At 51.1% G+C, this 21,350-nt stretch overlaps 1 protein-coding gene across 4 annotated transcripts; it reads right to left on the bottom strand.

Moving 5' to 3' along the window:
* Positions 1-1,488: 1,488 nt before the first annotated feature.
* TMEM161A (transmembrane protein 161A) lies at positions 1,489-17,315 on the bottom strand. Of its 4 annotated transcripts, none has more exons than XM_004760886.3 (12): positions 17,243-17,315; positions 14,327-14,430; positions 13,589-13,672; positions 13,134-13,231; positions 12,867-13,023; positions 11,304-11,455; positions 3,463-3,523; positions 3,218-3,361; positions 2,996-3,109; positions 2,641-2,815; positions 2,417-2,513; positions 1,489-2,090 (listed from the first exon to the last, which is right to left on the bottom strand). In XM_004760886.3, exons 1-12 carry the CDS (start codon positions 17,243-17,245, stop codon positions 1,837-1,839), a joined length of 1,443 nt encoding a protein of 480 aa, XP_004760943.1. In that variant the 5' UTR covers positions 17,246-17,315; the 3' UTR covers positions 1,489-1,836. The 4 variants fall into 4 exon arrangements, with proteins under 4 accessions (XP_004760943.1, XP_012916173.1, XP_044937136.1 ...); XM_013060719.2 differs by having other exon boundaries at positions 12,867-12,948; XM_045081201.1 differs by lacking the exon at positions 11,304-11,455 and having other exon boundaries at positions 12,841-13,023.
* Positions 17,316-21,350: the final 4,035 nt, after the last annotated feature.

Here is a 21,350-nt window from a genome sequence, read left to right as displayed (position 1 = left end):
CCCACTGAGCAGGGAGCCTGACGAGAGGCTCAATCCCAGGACCCCAGGATCGCGACCTGAGCTCCCCCAGGCACCCCGATACCTTGTTTCTTGTAACACAGGGCTTCTGACATCCGGGCTCCTCAGGGTGCTGAGCAACATCCTTGGCCTCCACCCTTCAGACAAAGTAGCGTCCCCGTCCCCTCTCGGTCGTGACAACCAAAACTGTCTCTGGAAAGTCTCCAGACACTGACTAGTGTCCCTTGTGGGCAGACTCATCCCCTCCTTTGCAAAGCGCTGATGTGCGGTGATGACCACTGAAGCCAGGTAACAGGAGTGTAACACTTCTGAAAACACTTCTGAAAACACCCCCTTCTAGCTTCCCTATTTTTCCCTGATTGTGGTTCCATTTTGTTTCTTTTTTTTTCTTTTTCTTTTTTTTTTTTTTCAGTTGTGAAATGTGTCCCAAAGTCTGTGGTTTAACGCTCCGTGGTGAGAGCCAGTGGCCATCGGGAGTTCTTCCTGCCTTGGCTGGCCTGTGGGCCCCACACCCTATTGTACCTGCTGTGCCTGATACGGTACCACTCAGGCCCTTGCTTTTCTTTAGGCCATTCCTGCCTTCCTGTGTGTCCCTGAGGGTGTTGCACTCTGAGAGCAGAGAGCAGCCATGGCCCTGGCTGAGCAAGCGAAGGGCTGGGTGGCCAGCCGCACCAACGGCGCTGGCTGACACTGTAGGGGTGAGGGGGGACTGTCCCAGTGGGATCCGGGCGCCGGTTTCGGGGACTCCGGAGATGCCGGCCACAGTGCAGAACAGGCAGAACTAGGAGAAAACTCCATCATCTCAGTAACTAAGGGCCGCCTCCTCCGTGTGTGCCTCAGTGTCATCAGGTGCCAGGTGGGCCCGGGAGTCCCCACAGCACCTGCTGTGCCCGCCCACTTCACCGCAGTGCCTGAGCCCTGGCCCCTCGGATCCTGGTGTGACCTGTCCTGGTGTGACCTGTCCTGGCACGGAGCTGGTCTTCATTCTGGAACTTTCCAGACACATGCCTTGGGATGGGGCTCTTGTCCCGCAGCACCTGGAAGCTTGCGGTCCTGGGGATTGCCATCGCCTGGTCCCTTCAGGGTCTCCCTCTGCTCCAGTGTCTCTTCCCAGAAGTCTCTTTCTTTGGGAGATCTTCTGGGCTGATTCTCTGATTTCCTTTGTCTTCCATCTTTTATCATTTTGTTTCTCCTGCAAGATTTCTAAGCTTCATCTGTCATCTCCATCTCCCTCACTCTTGAGTCCCCTCCCTTCACTCTCCCCTGCCCAGGCTCACCCACCCCCCTGCTCCTTCTCCCCTGACTTGTGGCATCTCCTCTCAACTTTGTTGCATTTCTTCTCTCCCCTTCACTTCTTGCTTCCAGGCCTTTGCTCACTGTCGGTATCACCCTGTGCTCTCCCCTGTCATCCCCTTCTCTCAGCACCAAATGCCAACATGGAGAAAGCTACCTTCCAGACCACTCCAATCCTGACAGTAAAAATCAGCCTGTTCTTTTATTTGTTCGGAAGAATGACACTCCCCCCACCTCTGCCTCAAATTTGGCGGGGGAGGGGGGGGGGAGCGGAGCATGCAGTCCGAGAACAACGACCCTGGGATCCTCTGCCCCTGGGCCCAGGGCAACAGTTTTGAGGCAGAAGCACGGGATCCGAGGGGCCAGGGCTCAGGCACTGCGGTGAAGTGGGCGGGCACAGCAGGTGCTGTGGGGACTCCCGGGCCCACCTGGCACCTGATGACACTGAGGCACACACGGAGGAGGCGGCCCTTAGCCGCTGGCTCAGGCCCGGACCTTGGGGCCCCGGGGGGCCTCTGCAGGTAGCTAGGAGCCCGTCAAGTGCCGGTGGAAGTAGAGGCCGAAGAGGCTGCAGAGCAGTTGGCAGGCTGCTGTCCACCAGATGAGGAAGGTGAGGACGGCGCGGAGGAATAGAGGCGTGAGGAGGCTGCCCAGCGCCCCAGCGATCCGGGTCGCGGTCTGCTGGGCCTCGTCCTCCCCGAGGCCTACCAGGCGGTCGCGGGCTGAGGACGCGGCGGGGGACAGCGTGGGGACCGGGCCTGGCCCCCAGGAGTAGCCGCCTGTGCGGAGAAGAGGGTGGAGGTAGGGAGGGATAGAAGTACAGGCGCTGTTTGATTTCTGGGACCCTCCCCCAGCCCCAGGCTTCACCTCTTACCCCCGCCCCCACCCCAACTCTATCTCCTGCCTCCCACCCCAACTTCGGCCCGCCTCCTACTCGCCCCTCCTCCGAGCCCTCCAGGCTCCGCCCCCTCTCCGCCCCCGATTATTGCCAAGTCCCGCCCCGCCGCCACCTCGCTCCGTTTCAGCCCCGCGGGGCTTCGCTCCCCAGCCGCCCGCACCTCCACGCACCCGGCTCCGACCCTACGCGCCCCGAGCCGCTTCTCACCCAGCGTCTTGAGCAGCAGCGTGCAGCTGAGGGTGAGAATGAGCGGCGTCAGGTACTGCAGGCTCACCACCGTCACGTAGCAGTAGACGCGCACCACCTAGGGGGCCGGTAGCAGGGACTACGTGGGGGGAGGGGGCTTTCTGGGCTTCCTGTATCCCTAAGCCCCAGGGGCAGGGACCCCTGCCCTGAGCCCCAGGTCCCCTCCCAACCTTCGGTGCCCATACCCGCCTCTGGATCTCACGGGCCTCTATGCGGCCGGCCTCCCGTCGCAGCTGCTCCACACGGGCCTTGGCCAGGCACAGGTAGGCCTGCAGGTGAGGCCTGGTCACAGCCAGCCTTAGCAGGCACAAGGCCACCAGCACCCAGAGGCGCAGGGAGTCGAAGGCTGAGTCTGACAGCCTGTGGGAAGGGAAGTGAGGGGGCTAGGGAAGCCTCCCCTGCTCCAGGATCACCCCCAGGATCCAAGGCTTCTCCCTGAGCCTCAGAGACTGGGCTACACAGCACCCACCCTACGCTCCTACCCCCCTTCCCTCACGCCCTCCCCCCCCCCCGCCCCTCCAGGCACCACCGGATGCGCACAGGGGGAGGGGCACCTCCCCCAGGGGTGCCTGGTGCAGGAAATCCCGTGCAATGGGCTTGGTCCAGAGCCACAGGATGATCAGAGGGGACACGAAGCTGGTATGCAGAAGGAACCTAGGGATAAGGGCACAGAGGAGTGAGGCCTGGGCACCCACCATCCCCCTAGCCTCTCCTTTAGATTCCCACCTCCACCCACCCCCCAGTCTGGCACTCTGCATTAACTGCAGCATGGGCCGGTCCTCCGACATGGTCAGTGCATCCAGGTGTGTCTGAGCCAGCCGCAGGCCTGGAAAGGTGAGGAAGGCACCCAGCATGGATCCCACGAATGCCAGCCCTATGCGGACGCCCAGCTTGGCCAAAGGGAGCCTGGGGAAGAAGAGAAGGGTCGGGAGGCCCCAAAGCCTGTTAGCACCACCCACCTAAAAGTCCCAGCCAGCCCTTGCCCCACCTCGCTTCCCAGGACTCACGCCCAGTCCCAGCCTTGAGTCTTCAGAAGTGGCTCCAAGTTCTGGGTCATACTGGCCAGGCCTGGGGAAGACAAGGAGAGAGCAGTGTCTAGTAGACCCCTGGAGACTCACTGTCTGCTCTGCCCCCATCCCAGATAGACTTTTGCTCCACCGGTAGGAATGTACCCATGGGAGCCAGCCCTGGGCCAGGCAAAAGGAAAACTTTATTGTGTTCTGGTTATGTGCATTTTTTGGTTTTGTTTTAAAGAACAAGAAAATGTATCAGGCAGACACCCTTGACTGGACTGGGGGAAAGAATGGTGGGGAGGGGGGACCACTGAGTCTGAGTTTCTGGGGCTGTACCAGGAATCTGGAGGTGCGTGAAGGACTCCCATAGGAGAGAGCCAAAATCCTCAAAAGAATCCTCAGTTCAGGCCCTCAGATTTTCCGCAGAGTAAAAGCAAATAAAAATGAGCTTACAACCCAAATCACCAAACACACCACTGAACAAATCACCATAAAGCCCCCCCGCGGGGGGTAGTTTAGACCCTACAGACTATAGAAACTTTGCAGGTGTTATTATGTGTGAAATTACTGAGGAAAATAACAGGTGGAATCACAGAACAGGCAACATGAGGCTACCTTAGATGACCAGATATATCTGCCAAGGAACCAGTTAAGCTCATCCAAAGGGAAAATACAATTATTGAAATGATAGGTTGTTAAATGGCATATTCAAAACAGCCAAAGAAAGAATGAATGAATTGGATCTGAAGAAATCACTCAGATTCCAACTCAGAAAGATAAAAAGGTAGGAAATGTGAAGGGAGATGAAGAGATAAGGAAGACAGAATAGAGAGTCCAGCAGAAGTCAAATAAGAGCCCCAGAGAGAGAAGGGAAGAGAGGATAAGGAAGGAGAGGGGATTTGGAAGTTGGAAAGACTGTGGAATGAATGACACACACAAAGTATATCAAACCAGAGTAATACAAAGAAATCCATACCTAGACACCGTAGTGACACTGGAATACCAAAAACAAAGAGATCGCAAAGCAGCCAGGGATTTAAGACAGATCACCTATAGAGGAAAGACAATTAGACTGGCAGCCAATGTCAACAGCAATCACAGAAAAAGAACAAAAAGAAGGTGAAATGGTAAGATGGTAGAAACAATGCCAAATATGTCAGTAATCATAATAAATGTAAGCGGATTAAACTTTGAAGTTAAATGACACAGACTGTCAGACTTGAAACTACCTCACTGTGTGTTTTTTAAGAGACATAGCTCAATACAAGGTCCCTGTAAGTTGGAAAAAAAAAAGGGATGTTAAAAAGATGTGACAAATACTAATCAAAAGAAAGGTGGTATTGTATATTTGAGAGTTGCTATGAGTAGATCTTAAAAGTTTTCATTGTAAGGAAAAAAAGTTGTATGTGTAAAAAAGGAAGTTAAGCAGATTTATTGTGATTGTTTTGTAATACATACAAATATTGAATCATTATATTGTGTACCTGATACTAACAATGTTATATGTCAGTTATATCTCAACTTAAAAAAAAAGCTGAAAAGACTATATTATTACCAGATAAACTAGTGTAAGACAGAAGTATTAGAATCAGAAGTGGTTAATATACTATGATAAAATGGTTGATTCACCAGGTATATACAGAAATTCTACACTTGTAAAAACCTTGCCAATTAGCCACAAAACATATAAAGAAAACACTGACGGGGTGCCTGGGTGGCTCAGTCATTTAAGCATCTGACTCTTGATTTCAGCTTAGGCCATGATTTTACGGTTGTGAGATTGTGCCCTGCACCAGGCTCAGCACTGGGCATGGAGCTTGCTTGGGATTCTCTCTCTTCTTTTGCCCCTTCCCCCCCTCTAAAAAAGAGAGAGAGAGAGAGAGAGAGAAGGAAAGAACGAACGAAAGAAAGGAAAATCATAATGGAAACTTTAAAATACAAACAATGGTGTGATAATGAAGATTACAAATCAAAATTTAAAGTGGGACTTAATAAAATATTTATAGCCTTCCATGCTAGAAATGCTAGAAAGAGAAATAGAAGAAGCTGAAAATTAATGAGCTAAATAGCCAACTAAGAAATTGGAAACAAGAAAAAGAAGCCTACCAGAATAGGGCTAGAAAATCCAGAGGTCCTAGCCACACAAGAGAGAAAGACTGGAAAAGATAAAAGAAAAACCAAAAGAACCCACAATTCACTAAAAATACAATTGTACAGCAAGGTTGTCCCATGGAAAAACACTTAGTTTCATCCCTATTTCATAAGACAGTAGTGAACTACCAGGAGTTTAAGGGTTTATGCGAGAGGCAAAATTGAAATATCATGTCGGAAAATACAAAATATCTTTCTGATTGTAGGGAAGAGAGGGGAATATCTTCAAGACAAAAATCAACTAAAATAAGGAACTGCTATTCATCAGAAGAAACCAGAGGTGAGGGCTGCAGCTATATTCAGTGGCTGAGCCCAAAAAAGTGTGGTGTATTCATGTGCAGAGAATAATGCAAATGATGCTAAATGAATCTAGGTCAAGAGCATCAGAGGATTCTTCCAATCATTCTGCAGGTTTGGAATTTTTCAAAATAAAATATTTGAGGACAATTTAAAAAAATATATTTTATTTATTTGACAGACAGAGATAACAGTTAGGCAGAGAGGCAGGCAGAGAGAGAGGAAGGGAAGCAGGCTCCCTGCTGAGCAGAGAGCCCAATGCAGGGCTCGATCCCAGGACCCTGGGATCATGACCTGAGCCGAAGGCAGAGGCTTTAACCCACTGAACCACCCAGGCGCCCCTTGAGGACAATTTTTTTTTAAGATTTTATTTTTAAGCAATCTCTACACCCAACACAGGGCTGGAACTCACAACCCCGAGATCAAGAGTTGCATGCTCCACCCACTGAGCCAGACAGGTGCTCCACAATTTTTTTAAGACAAAAAAACAAAAAACAAAAAACAAAAAAAAACAACAAAAAGAAAGTAAAAAGCCATGCCACAGATTTTAAGACACACTCCCCATCCCCCACTTTAACTTCTTTAAAATTGAAATACACATGACCACTGATGACATGCACTAGTCTAAGTAACAAGTGTTTTCAATCTTTTTTCTGCAGTTCCAGAAATAATGGTGTGTCATGTTTCATAGAAGGAAGTTTATGTCCCACACATGTAACAAAGGATCAATTCCCATGGTATATAAAGAAACTCTACAAATCAACAAGAAAAAAAAAGTAATAAAGATACACAGCCCAGAAAAGCTTCATAAAACATTGGATTCAGTGATGATGTCTTAGATCTGGCACCAAAAGTATGAGCAACAAAAGAAAATATAGACCAGTTGGACTCATGAGAATTAAAACATTTTGTACATCAAAAGATACTACCAATGGAGTGAAAAGGTAACCCACAGAATGGGAAAAATATTTGCAAATCATACATTTGATAAGGGACGAATATCCCAAATATATATAATATATACAGAACTCCTAAAACTCATCACCCCCCCCAAAAAAAAAACAACAAAAAACAAAAAACCCAGGTTCAAAAATAGGCAAAGGGGGCATCTAGCTGGCTTGGTTGGTGGAACGTGTGACTCTTGATCTCAGAGTTATAAGTTTGAGCCTCAAGTTGGGTGTAGAGATTACTTGAAAATAAAATCTTTGAAAAAGAAAAAAAAATAGACAAAGGAGTTAATAGACAATTTCTCCAAGATATACAGATGACCAACAAGAATAAGAAGATGGGCTCAGGGGCGCCTGGGTAGCTCAGTGGGTTGAGCCTTTGCCTTCACTTCAGGTCATGATCTCAGGGTCCTGGAATCCAGCCCCAAATCGGGCTCTCTGCTCGGTGGGGAGCCTGCTTCCCTTCTCTCCCTGCCTGCCTCTCTGCCTACTTGTGATCTCCCCTTCTGTAAAAAAAAAAAAAAAAGTGCTCAACATCACTCATCATTAGGCAAATATAAATAAAAACCACAACGAGATACCACTTCACACCCACTAGGATGGTCACTTAAGGAAAAAGAAAAGGAAGATAACACATGTTGTTGAGGATGTGGGGAAGCTGGAAATCTTGTGCATGGCTGGTAGGAGTACAAAATGGTGCAGCCACCCAAGAACACAAGTTGGTTGACTCCTCAAAAAATTAAAGAGAATTACTACATAATCCAGCAATTCATCTCTGGATCTGTACCCCAAAGAATTAAAAGCGGAGACCTGTAAACCCATGTTCATAGCAACACTATTCGCATCAGCTCAAACACAGGAGCAACAAAAATGTCCACCAATACATAAATGGATGAGCAGAATGGGATATATTCCTGCAAAAGGAACACTAGTCAGTGTTAAAAAGGGAGGAAATTTGAAGGCAGCGTGGATGAACCTTAAGGATATTATGCTGAATGAAATAAGCCATCACAGGGCACCTGGGTGGCTCAGGGAGCCTCTGCCTTCAGCTCAGGTCATGATCCCAAGGTCCTGGGATTGAGCCCCATATCAGGCTCTCTGCTTAGCAGGAAGCCTGCTTCCTTCTCTCTCTCTCTCTCTCTGCCTGCCTCTCTGTCTACTTGTGATCTTTGTCTGTCAAAATAAACAAAATCTTTAAAAAAAAAAAAAAAAAGGAAATAGGCCAGCACTGAAAGACAGCTATTGCATGATTGCCCTCATATGACATGTCTAGGGTGGCTGGATTCATAGAGACAGAAAGTAAGATGGCGGGCGCCAGGGGCTGGGGTGGGGGAAAATGGAGAGTCAGTGTTTAATGGGGACAGAGTTTCAGATTTGCAAGATGAAAAGGGTGGGGAACGGATGGTGGTGATGGTCACACAACAAGGTGAATGTGCTTAATGCCACTGAGATGGACTCTTAAAGACAAAATAATAAATGGTATGTGTATTTTACCACAATAAAAAAAATGGAGGGAAAAACACATACCACCTCAAAGAAAAATGGGCAACAAACATGAACAGGCTCTTCAAAGAAGAGGAAACGAGAATCTTAACTAGACAGACAGGAAAAGCTGCTCAGCCTCCCAGGTAATCGGAGAAATGCACGTTAAGACCACTAAAGGCATCATTTCCCACCACTAGATGGACGAAAATCAAGCACTTCCCATGGACCTCAACTCACTTACAGCTGACCATGTCCCTGTAAGGTTCACCACCTTACAAGCAGGGAGGTGAGGCAAGGGGCTGGTGCAACTTCACCCATACTTGCCCAGGGTGGCTGGGACTGAGTCTGGGGGTCCACCCTCGGAAGCCCCGGCTGCATGGCTGGTGGGCATGGGAGAGAACTGCTCTGAAAATGCCGAGGCACCATCTTATGAAGGTGAACACATCCCCCTTGTCCCCAGATCCCATGCCCCAAACAAATGCCTACACATGCATACAAAGAAAGGTACAAGAATGTTCCTTCCCTATAGCAACTGTGAAAAAAACCTCAAACCTGGAAACCACCTAGATGTCCAGCAACAGGACACTGGACAAATAAAGACAAGGGGCCTCACAACAGAGCACCATTCATCCGTGTGAAGAGAAAAACGAAAGCTGCCCAGACCAAGAGGGCCTCGTTCTGTAAACAATATCAAAAAGACTGGAAAGCACCAGCTGGCGGATTACACACTGGCTGACGCCACCCACAACAGCAAGCAAACTACGATGAATTCTTTAGGGACAGAAACATATGTGATGAATGGGAGCCTGGGTGGCTCAGCCAGTTAAGAATCCGACTCTTGGTCTCAACTTGGGTCTTGAGTTCAAGATTGTGAAGTTTAAGCCTTCCATTGGGCTCCACACTGGGCATGGAACCTACTTTAAAAAAAAAAAAAGGCAAAAAATGATAAACACAAGATTTGAGAGACTAGTTGGGGCTGTGAGTAAAAGAGGAAAGTGTGAGGATTGGAAAGAAGCACCAGAGACATGCAAGAACGTTGGGAAGGTTCTAGTTCTCATTTAAGAAGGGAGGTTGTGGGATGCCTGGGTGGCTCAGTTGGTTAAGCAACTACCTTCAATTCAGATCAAGATCCTGGAATCCTAGGATCGAGTCCTGCAGGGGTCTCCTCCCTGCTTGGGGGAGAGTCTGCTTCTCCCTCTGACCTCTCCCCTCATGTTCTCTCTCTTTCTCTCAAATAAATAAGTAAAACCTTAAAAAAATGAGTCTGTTACATTATTATTTTGCTTTGTAATTTACATATACATGTTCTATACACATGCATATATATATCAAACATTATATAATTTTACAAATTGAAAAGCAGGGAGAATTGGTGAAGATAAAGGTCAAGGAGCACAGCAAGGCTGTGCACAGCAGAGTGAGTATTTTGATCTTTATCCAAAGACCACTAGAGTCTGGCATCAGGCAGAGAAGTGATGTGATCCAGATTATATTTTTGAAAGATCATCCAAAGAGTAGAGAAAGTCAAAAGAAAAATGGGAAACTAAGAAAAAATATTTGCAACAACTATCACACACAAAGACTAATGTCTCTAATATATAAAGAGCTCCTACATATCAATAAAAGGGTCACTAGAAAACTGGGCAAAAGAACAGACCTTTCTGGAAGGCAGATAGGAAAGATGCTATCTTTTCCACCTCGGAAAGATGCTCAACATCGCCTACGTTTCACCCATCAGGTTACCCAAGACAAAAAAAAGTCCATGGAAACACATTGGAGAGAATATGGGGAAGTAGGCACTTCATTAATCTTTTCCTAAATGGCAATTTACAACACTATTGAAATTACAAATGCACTTACTTGCACAGGGCCGCCTTCCCATATGACTATGGGCTATGGGCTACTCCCATATGACACTGTTGTAACAAAACATGGTTTTGAACAATAACATTTAATAGTGAAATACTTATATGTCCAGAAGTAGTGGACTGGTTAAATAATCATGAAACCTCGGGGCACCTGGGTGGCTCAGTGGGTTAAGCCTCTACCTTCGGCTCAGGTCATGATCTCAGGGTCCTGGGATTGAGCCCTGCACCAGGCTCTCTGCTCAGCAGGGAGCCTGCTTCCCCCTCTCTCTCTGCCTCTCTGCCTACTTGTGGTCTCTGTCTGTCAAATAAATAAATAAAGTCTTTAAAAAAAATCATGAAACCTCCATAAAATGAAATACTATGTGGGTGTTATAAAAAAAACACACACACACACACCACAAGCCCACCCACACTGTATGTTGTGTCAAGGGACAATCTCCACATTGATGCTTTTTAAGGAAAAAAGACAAGGTGTAGAGCCTTCAACACTACTGTTTTATGGGGATAAAGGAAAGTGGCCTCCCAGTTTTCCTCTTGGAAAGAGAGCCAACGTGGGTGATTTTTACTCTATGTATATCCTCTTGGACTTTGTGAATGCTGTGCCATTTACCCATTTCCTTCACCAAATTAAATTAGAATGGGGAAGTATGAAATCATTACAGCTGCCTTGGAGAAGGGCAGAGGCAGGGAACCTGCGAAGAACTACAGCTACAGGGGGCACCTGGGTGGCTCAGTGGGTTAAAGCCTCTGCCTTCAGCTCAGGTCATGATCTCAAGGTCCTGGGATCGAGCCCCGCATTGGGTTCTCTGCTCAGCGGGGAGCCTGCTTCCCTTCCTCTCTCTGCCTGCCTCTCTGCCTACTTGTGATCTGTCTGTCAAATAAATAATAAAAAAATGAAATAAAATCTTAACTACAGCTCCGGGCCGCCATCAGAGGCAGCGAGACTGGACATCCTCTTACCCTAAAGCCCCAGGAGACCCCAGGACAGGAAGCAGCCCTAGAGACTACTCAGGCCCAAGAAGGCCCCCTCCTTCCTGTGCTTCCGTGAGGGAGTGATGGGCGTGGTGACCCCAAAGGCTGCACGTACCTGGCTCCAGGCCCAGCTCGAGAGTCTCCTCCTGGACCACCTGCACCAGCATGGCCAGGAGCAGGAAGAGGAAGGCAAAGGTGAGGCAGACAGAGCGTTCGCCCCCCTCCTCTGCACTGAAGTACAACCGGGTCACCATCAGGAACATCTTGCTGGGGGCAGGGCTAAGAAAGCCTGGAGCAACTAGGGTGTCCCTTCCCCACTCCCCCACTCCCAGCCAGGGATTCCCCCCAACTGCAGAACCCACACACCAGCACTGGAGTCTGGCGTCTCGGGGAGCAAGACGGTGACCCAGGAGAAGAGCGAGCCACTGAACAAGTTGAAGACAAGAGGTCCAGTGCGGCTCATGCCTATGTCCGCAGGCTTGGGGTGTGGGTGGGTGGCAGGTGTGCCTGGGCCTCCAGTTCGGCCTCAGCACACGACCTGTGGCCATTTCTTTCTTTCCTTTTTAAAAAACATTGATTTTAGAGAGAGAGCGAGTGGTGGGGAGGAGCAGGGGAGGAGGGTGTGGGAGAGGGATAGAATGTCAGGCAGACTCCATGTCAAGCTTGGAGCCTCGGGCAGGGGCCTCCATCCCAAGACACGGACACCATGATCCCAGCTGAAACCAAGAGTTGGGCGCTCAATCAGGCACCCCCCACCCCGTGGCCATTTTTCCCTGAAAGAGCTAGCAAGTCCGTTTCTTCAGGAGGTCTGGCCTCCCTGACCCACCTAGTCCGGCTGCATTTGCAGCAGGGGAATTTCCGGTTCCTCTGAGAAGCTCTCAGAGATAAAAGGGCTGTCTGTATCCCGAATCTGCCCCGAAAGAGACCCATGGGGCTTTCCAGAACAAGTGTGGGCTTCAAGATGGATTTTTCTGCACAAACCCATTCCATGAGTGCATTTTCTCAGACTTGGGTCCTCAGTATCACAGGTTTGCCTCTGTTCCCGAAGCAGCTTCATAAAACACAGTAGAGGGAGACCTGGGTGGCTCTGTGGGGTTAAGATCCCAGGGTCCTGGGATCGAGCCCCACATCAGGCTCCCTGCTCAGCAGGAAGCCAGTTTTCCCCTCTCCTTCTCCCTCTGCCTGCCACTCTCCCTGCTTGTTCTCTCTCTCTCTCAATGTCAAATAAATAAATAAATAAATCCTTTTTTTTTTTTTTAATTAAAAAAAAAGGGGGGGGGAAAGCAGAGGGGACATCTCTTTTCCTGTCCCTGTATCTGGGCCGATGACTTGCTTTGACCGAGAGAAGGGACAGAGATGGGGGTGGGCCAACTTCCTGCAAAGCCTCAGAAGGCTCGAAGCACCCCTTCCTTCTTGCTGGTGTTTCTGCTGCTAGGAGGAAGCCTGGCTTACCCTGCTGGAGGGTGGGACCCCTCAGAGCAGAGATAAGGCTGTGGCCCAGGAGCAGATCAAGTAGAACAGTGGCCATTTTACACCACCACCCAGTTCTGGGGAGTTTTGTGGGACAGCAGCTGATAACTGATATACCAATTTCGGGACAGCGGGGAAGGAAAGCTCCAGTCCGGCTCCCACATGCCTCCCGCCTCCCTGACCATTTCGGCAGCCTGAGGAAGGATACAGGGAGAAGGCGACGGTGAGCAGGCACCAGAACACAGCGATGTTGGTCTCTTTGGCCGGGCCCAGCACATAGTAGTAGGCCTCTGTGAAGACATACACGCCGCAGGAGTACACGGCGAAGTCCACGAACCACTGGTACTCCAGGAAGAAGCGCAGGACTGCGGGGAGTCTGCGGCTCAGTCCGCAGCCCCGCGCAGGACACCCCCTCACCAATCCCCCCCGGGTGTAGGCTGAGGCTGGGATGCTGGGGACCCAGCTGGATGGTTACCGAGGACATCAACCGCTGTGAGGGGGCAGGTCTCCAGCTGGAAAGGGGCATCTCGGGGCACAGACAAGGGCTTTTCTTCACTATAGCCATTGGCCCACCTGTTGGGGGAGGGGTAGGCAGTAAGGAGAGGAGGAGTGTCAGACCAGCATCCTCTGTTCTCTCCTCCCCAGCCAGACATGGCAGCCTCCCCACACCAGTCTGGAAGGTTCCACTGTGCCATCCTCGGAACACAGGAGGAGCTGACTTGGGAGGTGCCTTCTCCCCAGCCGGGGTCTCGGCACACCGGGGTGCGGAGGCCAGCTGCTCACAGGGCTGGCCCCGAGCAAACTGTCAGCTAGAGGCAACCAAGGAATGACACAGACATCTTCTTAACCTGGGGTGTCCACCACTCTCCTCGGTGCCCAGAACTGCACCTGGAAGGGAAGCCGTTCCCCTAAGTCTGGGGCCTCACTCACCGCTCCTTCCTGCCTCTGGGCCTCGGTGGTTTTCCCTCCAGGGCCCGAAGCTCTTCCTCAGTAGGGTGCTTGTATCGGAAGAGACTGAGGGCAAAGACGGGAAGTCAGGAAAGCTCCAGCATGGCAATGAATCCTCAAACCCAGGACCGGTGTCAGGGGGAGACCTGGACCCAAAATGCATGGGGACAGGATGGGCTGGGGCTATGCAAAACCAGGGGGAACGCCTGGGGTGGGGAGGCTGGGGGTTTGCTGGGGGGAATGCCGCGAGCAGCTCTGGGGAGATCGCAGGGTGGCGGGGAGTCCCGGACACCCCTGAATCTGCTGGCTATCTCTTCTGGTGGAGCAGACGTGTGCCTTGTCCTGGAGGGAAAGTTCAGTTTCCACTAGGTCTCAGAAAGGGTCCGAGATCCCAACAGAGACAAAAAGCACTGCAGGAAACAGATCTACAGCGAGAGTAGTGTGGAAGGGGGTTTAGATTCCAGGAAGGCAGGAGTGGGGAAAAGCAGCTGCTCTTCCCAGTGTGGAAATGTGGTCGCGCGGGTGTGGACACCTGTCAAAACGGATCCAACTGTGTGCTTCAAATATCTGCAGTTTATTGTGTGTCAGTTATATCTCAATAAAGTTGTTTTTAAAAAACTAAAAACACTTTGGAGGGCGCAAGGCAGGGATGGGAGGAAGCCGAGGGGGCGGGGCCCGGTGGGGGCTCCTCCCACCGCCCGGGGCGGGGCTGCGGCTCACCTGCCATTGCAGAGCAGCCAGCGTGCGAAGGAGCAGTGCGGTGCCAGCCTGTGCATGAGGGTGGCGGTGAGCAGCGTCACCACCAGCTGCACTCCCAGGACCGCCTGGGGGGAGGGGATACGAAGGGCAGTGCCTGCCAGGAGGTCACAAGCTCACTGCCTCAGAACTCAGGCTATTTATAGAGAGGCTGGGGCCAGGTTGGAGAGGGTGGGCGTCCTGGGTTCCAGCTGAGTCTTGAAGGAGGGTCCTGGGGTGGGCTCAGACTCAACTGGGGGAGCCCCTGCTGTGTGTAGATTCCCGCACTCCCTAACACCCCCACCTAGCTGCGGGGTAGGGTGGTGGAGAGCTCACGCTGGGGTTCGCTTCTGGCCTTTGCTATGGATTTCAGGTATTCATCTCCCTGAGGCCTCAGTTTCCCCATCTGGAAATGAGGTGCTGCCTATTTTGTTTCATGTACTGTCCACTATCCGGACCTACAAGGAGCACAGCCAGTGAAAGAGGCTCCCCTCCGTAGTTCCTCCTGGCAGCTCCGCGTCCCACCAGAAATTATTCTCATGATTCCATCGCCCTCTCCTCCTCCCTCCCTTTGTAACCAACCTCCTTGAAAAGCCTATTTCTGGCCACTACCAGTCTCAGGACAAAAGACTTACACATATGAAGGGGATGGCTTTTTAAATTAGGAATTTCTCACTAAGTTCTACATAACAAAGTTTTTACCAATTCATAACACGTTTTCGTATATTAATTTTAAAACGTTTTAGAAGAAATGCTTTTGGTAATCAGTCGGAAGCTGGGTTTTCCTGCTTGAATGCAGTAAATACCAATTTGGTATCAGTAATTATGCAATTATATAAAATTATGTGCTCAGGAGTGCTGTCGACTAGTATTATGATATTATAATTAACAACTAAAGTGAAATAAAGATTACTTTAATATTACAATTAATTATTAAAATTATCCTTTTAATCAGGCAAGACTATGCTGACTTCAGTAGGAAAAGCTCTAATGGGATGGGTATCGGGCCAACACAGTAATTCAGAACCACTGCTGAGAAATCCATCATTAAGATAACTAACAGGATATTTTCTCTATGCCTGTAACTTGTAAACCAGAAACATTTTCTCAGTAATGAGGTCGGGGCCCCAACTTTCTGGTCATTAAATCTCACTGCCCACCCTCCCTAACCCCCAAGTGCCGGCTGGCTAGGGGTCACTAAAGACCGTGGGGACAAGCACAGTCAGGGAGCCCCAAGATCAGTGAAGCGGGCCTCTCGGAGGGCCCGCGGCTCCTCCTACGATCCTCTCCAGTCCTTTCCGGTGCCACCCCCAGCCTCCCATCCGCGATTCTGCAGACATCAGATTCTGGGGCTCCCCTGCTGATTTTCCTCTTCCCTCTGTGGCCTCCACCCTGTGATTCAATCTCCTGCTAGGTTTTTAACCACCTACGGCCCTGCACGACCCCAACACAGCGGCACCTCTAGCCTGCATCTCTGTGCGCTAGTAGCGCGCAGACCATGTGGGTCTCTAAAGGCCCCAGTACCGCCCCTCACTCCCGCGAACACAGCACTCGGCCCTTTCCGGCGAGTCCTGATGTCAGTCAACATTCAAATCCTTTTTGCAGCCTGCAACTCTTGGAGGGCCCAACTCAAGACACCCTGCCTCTCACTGGCCGGCTTTCTCCGTAGCCCTCTCTGCGTCAATTCACTGGGGTCTCAGAAGCCCTCCCAGACCCCTGGCCTCTCCACTGCAGATACCTATCAAGCTCTGACACCTCCCAGGGAGGAGACCCTTGTTCAAGCTTCCGTCCCAGCACCTAGGACAGGTAGGAGGGAGAGAAGACTTAGGAGAAGCAGGGAGGAAGGGAAGAAGGGAAGGAAGATAAGCTTCCCTTCACCTGAAGCTCCTGAGGTCTGTCCAGGGATATATTTCAAGCCCCGCCCCCCAGCAGCCTCCGGTCTTGTCCTGCCTCTGCAGATTTCCAAAGATACCTGGAGCCTCCCATCAGCTCACGTCCCTTTCCTGCTCAGTCTTTCCCTGGACCTACAATCTGAGAATAGGAGACTCCTGCTACGTGCTAACACCAATAAGGCTTTCCTCCATCCTGTTCTCGGGAACCCTTCCGATTATCTCCCATTCCTTCCCGCACCCAGGCCTGGAACCATGTCCACTTTTCAGGTTCAGGCGCACTTCCAACGCCCCTCCTTGGGAAATCCTCCACACAGGGTCCGGTCGTCCTCTGGGGCCCCTCCTCTGCCCAGTTCGAACATTTAGGGGTTGGGAGTCCCCGCTCTCGCCCCGCATCAGCCTGACCCACCCACAGTGGCCAGGCTAAGTCTGAAGAATAAACTCAATAGGTTGGACCCAGGACTGCGTGAGACCTGAAGCTTCCGACTGTGCTGTCTCCGATTCTGGGACCCTCGCGCGCCCCGAAGCCTCCCAGATCCCCTTGGCTTGGCTCCTCCTCTCAGGGCTCTCCCTGGCCCTTCCACACACCTAAATCCACGCAGCTGCCCTCATGCTTCCGCAGGACCCATGTCGCCAGCCTGGGCTCCAACGGGACCCCCAAATTTCCCAGCGAGGATCTGTGCGTTCCCCAGTCCCCTTCGCGGGGTTGTGACCCCTCGGCAGGACCCCAGGACCCTAGAGGGCCCTCAGAGATCTTGCAAAATCCCCGAACGCTTGGAAGCCTCCAATTCTTTAGGCAGAATCCCCAACCCCCACATAGGTCCTGCAGGGAGATTGAACCCAGAGAGGGACACATGGCCCTCAGCGCGACCCAGAGTCCCTCAGAGTTCCCAACCCCCACAAAGGGATCCCAGTCCCCTCGGTGTTTCCCTGGACCCCCTCAGCTGGATCTCCTGCCCCTCAGTCAAGCCCCTCCCCACCCCCCACCCCATGCCGCTGGCTGCCGGCTCACCATGTCGCCGGCGGGAGCGCGGTCCGCTGACCTGAAGCTCCGGGCGGCTCTCGGGAATCCAGCCAATCAGAGCCCGACGTTTCTGACAAACAGCCCTTAGGACCAATTGTCAGGCTGTAGCTGGAGCAAACCACGAGGGACACGAGGTCGCTCGCGTTGCATGCTGGAAATTGTAGTTCGAAGACCCACGGCAAGATCAGGCACCCGTGGAGTCAGGACTCTCTGGTACCCTGTGTGGCTGCCCTCTCTGAGATTTAGTCTCCGAGCCTCTGCACCCATCTCGCAGGTCTGAGGCAAATTCACTCTCCCGCTGGAGAGTTCTGAGTGTGGAACTCCCCTGATCAAGAGCATTCGCTGGCTCCCACTGACTGGACTCCCAAGTGCTCATAGTCTCATAGTAAAGTCTCTACCTAATTTCAGTCGGCCGCCAGCATATTGTATTCACTAGAATACAGCTTGCCACTGGCCATGCTATCTGCAAATGCTATCTTTCATCTCAGAATAGCTCCTTTCTCAATCTTTTTCATTTAGCAAAGCCTTATTCATTTCTGTAAGTCAGGACTCTGATTGAACACACACACACACACCCCAACTCAAATGGGCTCCAGCAAAAAAAGGGAAAATTTTGTGACAAAGAACTCTAAAAGCATAGTGAGCTTCAGGCATGGCTAGATCAAGGACAAAAAAAAAAATGTCAGTCTCTAGAATCCAATATGTTGTATTTTGAGGCTTGGAGGAAAGGGCTTCTAGCATGGGTACTTAAGTTTTTATGGATAAGTGTGTCTACCTGAATGTGGACATATATGTGGGTATGATGAGATGTCTGAGCTGTTTTTCTTCTTTTAACTTTTTAAAAGTTTTTTTTAAAAGATTTTATTTGACAAAGATAGATCACAAGTAGGTAGAGCAGCAGGCAGAGAGAGAGGGGGAAGCAGGCTCGCCACTGAGCAGCAAGACTGATGTGGGGCTCGATCCCAGGACCCTGAGATCATGACCTGAGTCTAAGGCAGAGGCTTAACCCACTGAGCCACCCAGGTGCCCCTCCTTTTTTTTTTTTTTTTTTTTTTTTTTGAGAGAGAGGGAGAGCAAGTGAGAGAGAGAGAGCTTGAACTGGGGGGAGGGGCAGAGGGAGAGGTACAAGCAGACTCCCCCCTGAGCAGGGAGCCCAATGTGGGGGCTCAACCCCAGGATCCTAGGATCATGACCTGAGCCAAAGGCAGTCACTTAACTGAGTCACCCAGGCACCCTAGATGTCTGAGGATTTTTATGGGGCCTGTGAGAGGGGCCTATATAGTTGATTGCCTTGTCTCTATGGGTGTTATTGGTTTTTTATATATATTTTTTTTTTTGACAGGCAGAGATCACAAGTAGGCAGAGGGAGAGTGGGAAGCAGGCTCCCCGTTGAGCAGAGAGCCTGATGCTGGGCTCAATCCCAGGACCCTGGGATCATGACCTGAGCTGAAAGCAGAGGCTTTAACCCACTGAGCCACCCAAGGACCCCTCTGTGGATGCTTTTGTCTTTGTTTATGAGCACATGTGGATGTCTGTTTGCAGGGGATTCACTGTAGTTTTGGTCCTGTGGACTCAGAGTGTCCTATGAAGATGGGTGACAGTTGTGGTGAGGGGCACTGGGATTTCCCTGGACCAACACGGTTCTGTGAGCCAATCTATGAATCCACGAGGGATTCAAGGAAGCTGGGATTTGGGAAGGGTGTCAGAGAAGGGGACCAAGAAAGAAAGGAGGGACATGTGCTGCAGGTCCTCCGAATACCAGGCTGGGAGGGGTTGCTGACACTTGTGCTACTTCCATTAGGTTGAAGTGGCAGGACGATTGTCTCCATTTCATTGACGCAGACACTGAGGCTCTGGGAGGCCCAAATCTCTACATGACACCTTGACCTCTCCTCCTGGTCCAGGGCTTATGAGTTTAGGTGTCCCAGAGGCGCCCATGCGGTGAACCACGGGAAATTCACACAGGCTGTCCTGATGTTCCGTCCAGCAGCTCCCCATCCTCCAGGTGATCCACAAGCTCTGGAGTTGACCTTGACTCCTCTCTCACCCATACGTGATCTGTCAGACCCTCCTGATGATGGTTCCACCTTCCAAGCGTAGCCAGTCTCACCAGCCCCATGACCTCCACCCAATCAACTTCCGTCTTAACCCCACTGCAGTCCCCAGCTCCCCAATCTCTGGCTTCCACCCCCACACCTCACCTCCCCCACCCCCGCCACAGTCTATTTTTCCCAGAGCAGCTTGAGGACACCTCTTAACACTTAAGCCAGACAATGTCCCTCCTTTGTTCTAAAATGGACACTCCTTCTCTCTACTCTACATTGGACGCGTATGTTATCTGTTCCACACTGGACACTCCTTGTTCTCTGTTTTCCACTGGGTGAATACACATTCCCTGTCCTGCACTGGGTACTCCATGTTCCCTGATCCCTCATAGACACTCCCTATGTCTGTCTGTATTCGCCTCCCAGCTTCCCTGACTACACTGAAGTCCACATTCTCATTCCACCATCTCTGTGTATGATGCGCTGGAAAATGCATCTCTCAGGTTTCCGATTCCCATGGCTGCATTTGTGCCACAATTCCCATGATGCTTTCAGCCAGTGACTGAGCTCCTGGGAGACTTAGGTTCCCTCTGATGGTGACAATGGCTCTGACTGACATCACCATGGTGTCCTTAGAAAGGCTGTCAGAGGACACTTTCACACAACCCTCACTGCTCCCCACCCTCCTCGGGCAGAGCCAGCAGCTGCAGAGCTGGAGTCTGGAAAAAGGTGTTTTCAGAAGCCAGTAGCCTGCTGCTCACTGACCTCTCGTGACCCAGGAGACCCTAAGCTGTACAGTATAATTATACATGTGCAGGCAATATGTGACACAGTCCTTTCTGAGTCCCCAGGCTCAGACCCTGAAAACATGTGGTGAAGCCCCTGGAAGGCAAGAAGGATTTTATCTTTTAATTACTTTTTTTTTTTTTTTTTTTTTTTAACTTTTGAGCAGGGAGTACTTTTGAGCAAAGTTCGCTCTTGGGCGCCGCCTAATGGACAATGGCGAAAGTGCAGTCTCCCAAGATGGGCGTGCAGAACCACACCCACCCGCCCACGCCCCCCAACCCCGAGTCTTTGAAATCAGCCCACATTTTTAGGAACCCGACATGGGGCACTTAACCTGTGGGCACTGATTTCAGGGGCTGGCCTGGCTTCCTGTTCCCCGTGAAGGTGAGATCCAGAGGCTAAGAAGGGACCCTCTCCAGCCTTGCCTCCATTTTATCCAGCCAAGGCTTGGGACAGGAAATATTTCTAGGGGTGGGGGTCAGAGCAAGAGACATGGTGGGCGACAGGGGCAGACAGAGTGAAGGGGTGGGAGCAACTCAGGAGCTCGGAAAGGTCAGGGATTAGATATGAGTGCTATAAACATCCCACGAGACAACCTCGGGGATGACTGGACGGAAGAACTAGACGGAGCTCCTTCTGGTTCCTGGACACCCATCTGCGCTCAGGATACCCGCCAGAGTGGGAGGAGTTTGTGCCCCCCCCCCCAAGAGTGGGTAGATAAACGCCCGGCTCCCTCCTGCCTCTGGCGGATCGAAATTGCTGGGTCAAGGGATCAAGGGATATGCCCATTAAAAGACAAATCGTGTAGTGACCGCTTCCAGCCGGCAGGTAGGTAGCGCAACGTTCAAGACTCCCAACTACTTGCTGCAAGCGATCGCAACCCAGCCTGGGAACTTGCCCTTGAGCACACGACTGGACACCCTCAGAGGCTAGTAGCCCAGCCTCTAGCCCCTGGAGTGGAACCCCTATAGGTGCGCACTCTAAGCCCCCCCACCCCCGCTGCCCAGTGGACCCAGGGACGGAAGAGGTGGGCAGCGATGCCCACGGAGTCACCTGCTCGCTGGCGCCCCCTGCAGGGCTCCTCTCTGTCACATCCCTACCCCTCAACTGCCTTCCACCGGGATACCCACCTTGGAATCCTAGTCTCAGGATAGGATTCTGGAGGGGGGTACCCCAAACCGTGACAAGGCAAGACTGATATTTCTTGGGAACAGATGGGAGGGCCCGCATGTGGTGGTGGCTCTGAGCAGCGACAGCTAGTTTCG

The sequence above is a fragment of the Mustela putorius genome, unplaced genomic scaffold (assembly GCF_011764305.1).
Source record: "Mustela putorius furo isolate JIRA1106 unplaced genomic scaffold, ASM1176430v1.1 tig00000095_pilon_pilon_pilon, whole genome shotgun sequence".
Taxonomy (NCBI): Eukaryota; Metazoa; Chordata; class Mammalia; order Carnivora; family Mustelidae; genus Mustela; species Mustela putorius.
Note: the sequence above shows the minus strand (reverse complement) of the source record. Positions and strands in the feature narration are given on the sequence as shown.

Excerpts from the sequence above, each read along its gene's own strand:
- TMEM161A (XM_004760886.3), bottom strand. Across the intron at positions 13,673-14,326 it reads TGGCTGCTCTGCAATGGCAG|TCTCTTCCGATACAAGCACC; the intron begins GTGAGCCGCAGC and ends CTTTGCCCTCAG. Across the intron at positions 13,232-13,588 it reads CCCAGAGGCAGGAAGGAGCG|GTGGGCCAATGGCTATAGTG; the intron begins GTGAGTGAGGCC and ends CTCCCCCAACAG.